Below are 8,452 nucleotides of genomic sequence, written 5' to 3'. Positions count from 1 at the left end.
AAATTTCCTCTATTCTGCTTTTTAGCAGAAAAAATTTGCCTGTTTTCCGTGTGATACATTTCAAGTCTCCCAGGCCTGAATTTATTTAATACTTTCATTCTTTGGTTTTGAAAATGAAATGTATTTTATTTAAACATATTCTTAAACCACCAGGTGCCTTCTTTTGGTAATGCAAAAGGAGATGCTGACATTTGCCACAAACGTGGATGACCTTGGAAGCCATTGTGCTAAATCAGATGAGTCAGCAAAATGCCTGGTTTCACTTAAATTCCGAACAAACAGAACCAAAAATACAGATACACAGAAACTGAGAGAAGTAAAATGGCTACTTGGGGTGAGGGACATGAGGGAGCGGGGAGGTGGAGGTCAAAGGGCACAAAGTTTCACACATACAGCCTGAGTAGGACCCGGAGAGCTGATGCACAGCATGAAGACCACAGCTCTGAGTTCCTTTTCTGTTGCTGTGTGGTAAAACACCCAAGACGACTTATGGAAGGAAGAGTTGGCTTTGGGCTTACAGTTATAGAGGGAGGATCCATAATGGCAGGGAAGCACAAGAGCAAGGAGCCACATCAGGATGTGGAAAGATCATCACATCTCAACCCCAAACATGAAGCAGAGAGAGTGAACCGGAAGTGAGGCTAGCCTATGAGATTTCAAAGCCCATCACCAGTAATAGACTTACTTCTTCCAGCAAGGCTCTACCACCAAAACCACCCCAGACAGCACCACTAACTGTCTGGGGATCAGTGTTCAAATACACGGGACTATGAGGGACCAGTGCTCAAATATATGAGCCTCTGGGAGACATTTCTCGTTCAACAGGACATTTGCCAACAGAGCAAATTTTAGGTACTGTTTATTTATCGACATTCTCTTGCTATGTAGCCCAACTGGCCTGAAGCTCATGATTTTCCTGCCTCTACCTTCCAAAGTGCTGACATTAGAGTCCTGTGATACCATGCCTAGGTCTCAGTACTTTTCACATATGTACATGCACACACACACACACACACACACACACACACACACACACACACACACCCTAGTAACATCTGTGAGATGATAGACTAAATATAAATTTGCTTGAATATCAATTAATCATTGTACTATGTGTAGCAAAACATGATACATATATTTAATATCTATAATTAGAAAGAGAATATAAGAATCCCTTTTGAGACAAGAAAAATATAAGCACCAATCACAAAAAAAACTTGAACAAAATGTAAATATGTCGCCACAGCCCTCGCTTGTGGTAGGCTAACACTGTGGATTTGAAAAAGCAGAACTGGGCTCTTGAGTGTTTGACTGGAGGTCAACATATACTCAGGAGAGGTGCATCCTCGCATCAAAACTATTGGTTAGGGCCCATAAACATTAAAATGAATTGAAGTGATAGTCATTAGGTACTTTTGCAACTTCATCTCACCCCTTGAGATAATTGGATAATGGCTCCGATGTAGAAAAATAGCTCCTATTAATCATCTCTTCCACATACACGTCCACTATTAGCTCTTTACAAGATATATTTGGCCTGATGACATTTTCCTTGAAATATATCATGTTTTCTTCCTCCAGGGTCTAACATCATTTGGAAAGGTAGCCTCTTACATGTCCACCCAGCACAACAAGGCCATTAAATGCCTAAGCGTTCATAAGGGTTGGAATTTTCTTGGGGAAATAAAAAAAAAAAAAAGCTTTCCATTCCCATTCTACCATTCTATTCAAGTGGTTCATTCTGTTCACAGCAGAGGCTGTAAACTGCTAGTGAGGAAATTAAATTCTGACAAACAACTCTCCCCTCAGCTGGTGCACTAATTGAAATGGAACCTAATGTCTTTGCTGAAGAGCAATCAGAAAGTCCATAGAATGAATCTGCAATAGAAAATACAGTCCACGGTGACCTTCAGAGTTCCCGACTAGTCTCAGTAGCCTGAATTCAGATATAATATTCCCCATTGCCAGCAAGTACAGGGAGAGACTGTAGTTCATAGGGTACCATTATCTCAAGCCAGATGGAATGGGGGAGGGTCAAGATAGTTTGCTGTGAGGTCTCGTGGATGCCAAACCCTAAACTTACCTTTACACAAGTTCCTGAAAATTGACTCAAAATTAAAGCTAATGTCACAGATGACTCATTTTCTGTCTAGATTTTATTTTCATCGAAATAAATTTTCTTAATTTTTTTTTTTTCAGTAGGTGAATAGAGGGTAGGATTGTCCTGCGTTCTCTGGCTGAAGTCTATTGCAGAGCTATCGCCCTGCTGGCCCTGCTGGGCTGCTCTCTCAGTGCAAAGAGAAGGGAGAAAGTATTACTACAGCATCATAGTAGAGACCGCCAGTGACAAAGAATTTGTAGCAAGATGCCTGCTGAAACTCTAGCTTCACACTCCTGGAATTCCAGTTTCATAAAGCAATGTTCGATCCACATTTCTAGAAATCTGTCCCGAAGAGAAGCAAACATTAATATTTAAAGCTGTTAATGCTGAAACGCACAATAAAGAAATGAAAAAAAAAAAAAAGTCTTGAAAGTAGCAGATAGGAGAATGGCTAACTTTTGGCAAAGAGCTACTTTACATCTCCTTAAGACAGTATTTGAAAAAGGATCTCACTCTTTGAAGTGAGCCAGCAGGGTGCAAGGCGTGGCACAAGAACAATTGTACCAATTTAGTGGGTGTCACACTTAAGTGATGCACCCACAAAGTTAACTCAGCACACACATGAAGTGACAGCTGCTTCTGGGTGATGGGCTGATTCTGAATACATACAAAATCATGTATCTTCCTGAACTAAAAGGTAACAGTCATTATGGAATGGCAGCTTTTAAATGGGCTGATTTTATTCCTGAAGTCTTCATAAAATGCTTGAAGAGGTTGTCATTTCTACTCATTCGTTCCCATCCTGCCTACTGATGCTCTGAGCAGAAGCAAACTGGCTATGGCCAGGAATGGCCACCTGAACGATCACAGAAGGGCGGTGTCTTGCATCCCTGGTCCACTCTCCCAGAGAGCTCGGCATCCTGTGAAGGTACAAACTCCAAAGGGCTAAAGAAGTGGAGGGAAGATGGGATTCCACCTCCTACCTTAGTCTGTTGTCTCCAGCTTCATCACAGATGCTTGACCAGTAAGCATCCTCCACCTGGAACACTTGGTTCCCAGGCGTTCATGTGTTCGTCTCACCCCCCGGATTTCATTCAAACGACAGCTTGCCTTCTCAAAACTCCAGGTCTCTTCTTCCCTCATAGACAGGTGTCACCTTCCAAATCAAAATCTGTCTCCTTAATTCACATGGCTTTATACACTATTTTATACTTAAGTGATTTGTCATCATCCCCACCATAATGTCAGCCTCAAGAAAGCAGAGAATTTTGTCAATCTGTGCATTGTATGTAAGCAAGCAAAACACACACACACACACACACACACACACACACACACACACACACACACTCCAACTTGAATGAGTTAGACACATGTTTAAAAAGCAGGTAAAATAAAAATTAAGGGAATGGCCTAAGAGTCGGTCAGTGGAAACATCATGTGCTAGTTAGTTTCAATCTGGAATAGTTGCAATACACTCAATAATATAAACGCTATCTGTGGATTCATCTAAAAACAGTTCAGTCCTCCAACAGTGTTACAGTGTCCACAGGCACAACACAGCACTGTGAAAATTCAGAAGGAGAATGCTGAGAACAGCTCAAAGTGTTGTCTGTCACAGGAGCAGAGTGCACGGGACGGACGAACACTATTCTACATGCTAGCTTTCTGCTCTTTTAAATTGTGTGACTGCACACACATTCACACATGTGCACGCACACTTACACACAGAGACCATTTGACAAAGATGTTTACCACACTTGAGTACAAGGCCAACGCCTTTCTAAAGCTCTAAGTGATCATGATTCTCTGTAATCCATATCACGCTGGCTGGCATCTAATCCTATAAATACCCGTTGAACAGGTGGATTTTTAATAATATAAAGATAAACAAAAAATACCTTTAGATTTCATATTCAAGTATGAATGTATGACAACAGCAAGAAAAAATGCTTCGTAAGTGATATATATGCTGTGGAATATCATTTTAACTATGTAAAGGTGTGTTACATTTGTTTATGCTATGTAAAGATGTATTACTGTTTCACCTTGTCTGCCTAAGGCACCTGATTGGTCTAATAAAAAGATGAATGGAGCCGGGCGGTGGTGGCGCACGCCTTTAATCCCAGCACTCGGGAGGCAGAGCCAGGCGGATTTCTGTGAGTTCGAGGCCAGCCTGGGCTACCAAGTGAGTTCCAGGAAAGGCGCAAAGCTACACAGAGAAACCCTGTCTCGAAAAAAAAAAAAAAAAAAGATGAATGGCCAATAGCTAGGCAGGAGAGGGACAGGCGGGGCTGGTGGGCAGAGAGAATAAGTAGGAGGAGAAATCTAGGCTCAAAAATGAGAGAGAGAATGAGGGAGAGAGAAAGATGCCTGGGGGCCAGCCAGCCAGACATGGAAGAAACAGGAAAAGTAGAACATACAGCAGGAAAGAAAGGTAAAAAGCCCCAAGGGAAAACATAGATGAAGAGAAACAGGTTAAATTCAGTTATAAGAGCTAGTGGGACAAGCATAAGATAAGGCCAAGCACTCATAACTTACAGCCTCCGTGTCATGATTTGGGGGCTGGCGGCCCAAGAAAATCTGCTACAGACATATGACCTTGACAAAGATTTTCAAATTATGGCTAGTTAAAAGTATTAATCAATTAAAAATGTATAAGGGAGAAATTTTCTTGGAAAAGATATATATATGTGTGTGTGTATATACAACATGTATCTATATATACATGTATGTGTATATATAATATAATTATAATAGATGTGTTTTTACAACTGGGCATGTTTGTAGGCAACTATAATCCCAGCAATAGGGAAGCTGGGATAGGAGGACTTAAGAACATGCAGAGGCTCTTTAAAGAAAATTTACTAGCCATATTCTGTCACCAAGTGGCTACATATGTAAGTATGGCCTGGCCTGGCTTTGTCAGCTGGAAAGAGACTTCACATCTGTATCGATTCCTCTATATCAATTTACCAGGTGAATCATGAACAGTGATATAAATGCAGAAGAAAACCAGGCAGTAAAGCTAAAGTATTTTATTAATAATTTATTGTCAGTAAGAAAGGCTGGCTAATGATAGTTTTCAGTAAAAACCTTTACAAGACCATTGCATCACAAATATACAGACACTATAAAAACTGTGTCATGGTGGTTTTGGTTCTAAACAGGTATGCAGACGGTCCCCTTTACACTTTCCAATAATGAAAAATGTTTATAATCCTCATACAGCAACCCATTTAAGACGTGTCCCGTAACAGGTCTTCCTCACCTTATATGTACAGCTAGAAACAAAATGACTAGACTGAAATGTGTTAAGGAAACGTCATAACTTCAGTGGGAGAGAACAGAGCGAAACCCTGGTTGCATTAGAGAATCAGGGTGCCAGGTGACAGACGACACTAACACCACCCAGATCCGGAGGAAAAACAAGCGCGCAACGCGTTCTGAAAACGTAGTTAAAACTATGGAAAAAAAAAATCAAATCTGTACATAAAATTTACACACAAAAAAAGCAAAATTAAAATAATCGGATCTATATAAATACATGACTTCACGCTAACAGGATGACAGGACCGACTTGGGTTTCATTATTTTAACAGAGACACATCTAAGTACGCGAAGACGCTCAGAAATGGCACAGGCGATTGAAAACCCCGTCGCTGACAGTCGGTGGGGACACGGGAAATGGCTAACATGTCAAGAGGCGTGGGATTCCGCGCAGCCCTGCCCACGGCAGCTCACTGAGAAGCATGGCGGGCGGCTGCAGAGAGAACAATGTGGAGATCACGGACACCACCTCTAGGTTCGCTAAAGTCCAGGCACTTTTGGAGGAGTTTGAGGGTCACACTTCTGTGTGCTGTTGGGCATCGAGCGGAGGGATTGTCACCTCTTCAAAGTGGCCATCATCTCCGCTCTCATAGTCACTGATCATGACCTCAGACTCCACTTCACAGCACGCTGACACGTCGGAGCAGGAAGCTGTGGAGGTGTACACAGACATGGGCATGTTTTCTATCGTGGGAGCTTCGAAGTTTCTTTGATACCCTGGAGGGTAGGGGGCATAGGGTTCTCTACATGTACTGTTCTCGCCAGTGCCTTGCTTTTGAGGTTCAGACATATCGACGGGGTAGAAATTGGGCAGGTACTGATTCAGGTTGAACCTCTGTCGACTCCTGGAGGAAGATCCCAAGCTACCCGCAGCGGGCATGTCTCTGGGTGGATGTATGGACTCGAACTGGTCGCTGAATTCGGGAGGCAATGGCGGCAGTTCATCGGGCGCAGGGAAGTCCTCTGGCGGGGGTGGGAAGTCACTTTCAATGTCATAACCCCCAGGGTAATAGTCAGTATCAATAGCGTTTGGATCTGCCGAGTAGAGGGGTGTGTGCTCGTCAATAACCTCGTAATTGGGGAACTCTTGTATGTCTGGCAGGGGAACACTCGGCATCCAGTCTGATGTATCCCAGTGGTACCCTTGGTGGAGAAGAAAACAAGATTTCAGTTGGTTTCTTTTAGTTTCTGTGCCTTGGGGGAAAGAGCTCAGTGTATCAGAGGCAAGACACAGGAAGTATATGTGCATTCATTTCAAGCGCATCTCTCTGCAAACCCTCTGCCTTGAAGACACAGCCCCACCCCGACACAGTGACTCTACCTCCAGAACGTGGACTTGTGGTTTTAGTATACATCAGACATTCAAGGCAACAGAGTTCCAACAGAAGCGTCTACACCATTTAAAACACATGCAGTTTTCTACAACCAATCCTAACCACTCCTCGACCTCCCTTCCGTAACTGCTGGCCCTGCTCGACACGAAGGCAGTACAGGAAGTTAGTAAGAAGCTTTCAAAGCCAAGGTCTCTAGTGGGGGAAATTCCAAACATTACTGGGCTCTGTGCTGCCTGTCATCCAAAAAAATACTGACTAAGGCAAATCTAAAAATAATAAAAATAGCCTTTAACATGGTAAGTTCAGTAGTAAAGGTAACAGTAATAGTTATATTTTTATTAGCCGTGATGAATTATTTTAATACAGGCTATGTATCAAACCATGTCCCTAAATCAAACAAAATATAACCAAGTAAGTGTTAACAATAACAGTTTGTAACAGGCTATACCAATCAATCTTTGTTACATTTAAAGGGACTAAGGATCATTCTGGAGAGTATAAAAATATCTTTTTCTTTTCTTTTCTTTTTTTTTCTTTTTTTTTTTAAAGAAAACCAAGCCCTTACTTAGGAGTAGGTGTTTTTCTTTTTCTCCTCTTAGGATTTAAAAAATTCTTTTGAGAAGGTTAGGAGACCCATCTTACAAGGCAGTGCGCAACCACAGCCTGAGATACAGCACCAAGCACCCCAGTGAAGCAAGTCGGCCTTGGGTCTATCTTGACCAGAGATTTTTAGTGATTATTAATGCACAGCTGGCATGCATAAGTCACCTCTTGGTTTGCTGAGGTCAGGAGCAGCCAAAGATTCTTTTGGTGGCAGAGTAGAAAGAAAAGAAAACATTGATAATTAAAATAGATAGACGGCGGAAACGGCAACACAGATAAGCGCATGGTACAATATAATGTGTTTGTAAAGACCCAGCCAGCCAGACAGACACGCTGTCTTTACCTCATTCTCTCTAATGAGCGCAAATGAGAAATTCATGTTGTACAAACTGAATGGGATGGGGGAAACGGAAAAAGATGATCGATGATAAACTAGAGGCTTTGCTACGAATCCTGGAAACAGAATTTTCTTAGGAAAATTATAAACTACAGACACTAATGCAAAATATACTGATCGGTTACTTAAGTGATAATTTAAAAACACATGGAGCCACACAGTGCACACACTTTACAACGCACCACAACCTTCCAAAGTACAGGTTCAAAGACACTAATGTTACATGCTCACAACCAGGCGTTGACCATCTCCCAAGACCTTAGGCCCTTTCACTTCCATTTCATATTTATACTGTTAACCTTTCCCTAGGGAACTCCTTAATTAGCTACATTTATTGTTTGGCCACTTCCCACCCAATCTATAGTTATACTCTCTCTCCCTGGGATTGCACTACACACAGAACTCTGGCCCCAAGTCCAAGGAAGTGGGCAGAAAAATCTCAGGACAGTGGAACGATTAGCCTAGGTAAACCTCAGATTGGTTTTCTATGTGAAATGAGGTGAAAACTTCACAGATTATGGTAGAATTAAACAAGACAACGTGGGTCAAATATGACCCTTTAGATCAGTCGTCGTCGTTACTATAAGACAGAAGGACGAACAGTCTTCTAAACAGGGGTCATGCTTTCTGTGTACTCCACCATGTCCTTGAAAACCAAGACAATGGACTAATTTTGACAAATTAATA

General features: G+C 42.0%; 1 protein-coding gene across 1 annotated transcript in view; it reads right to left on the bottom strand.

The window, feature by feature from the left end:
• Positions 1-5,130: 5,130 nt before the first annotated feature.
• Positions 5,131-8,452, bottom strand: part of Fat1 (FAT atypical cadherin 1) — a 122,051-nt gene continuing 118,729 nt past the window's right edge. The window contains exon 27 of the mRNA XM_059245074.1: positions 5,131-6,574. Within this exon, the coding sequence (XP_059101057.1) occupies positions 5,946-6,574 (629 nt within the window). The 3' untranslated portion in view covers positions 5,131-5,945. The remainder of the gene's footprint in view (positions 6,575-8,452) is intronic.

This window comes from Peromyscus eremicus, chromosome 17, assembly GCF_949786415.1.
Source record: "Peromyscus eremicus chromosome 17, PerEre_H2_v1, whole genome shotgun sequence".
Lineage (NCBI taxonomy): Eukaryota > Metazoa > Chordata > Mammalia > Rodentia > Cricetidae > Peromyscus > Peromyscus eremicus.
The sequence above is the reverse complement of the archived record's forward strand: the minus strand, read 5'-3'. Positions and strand labels throughout refer to the sequence as shown.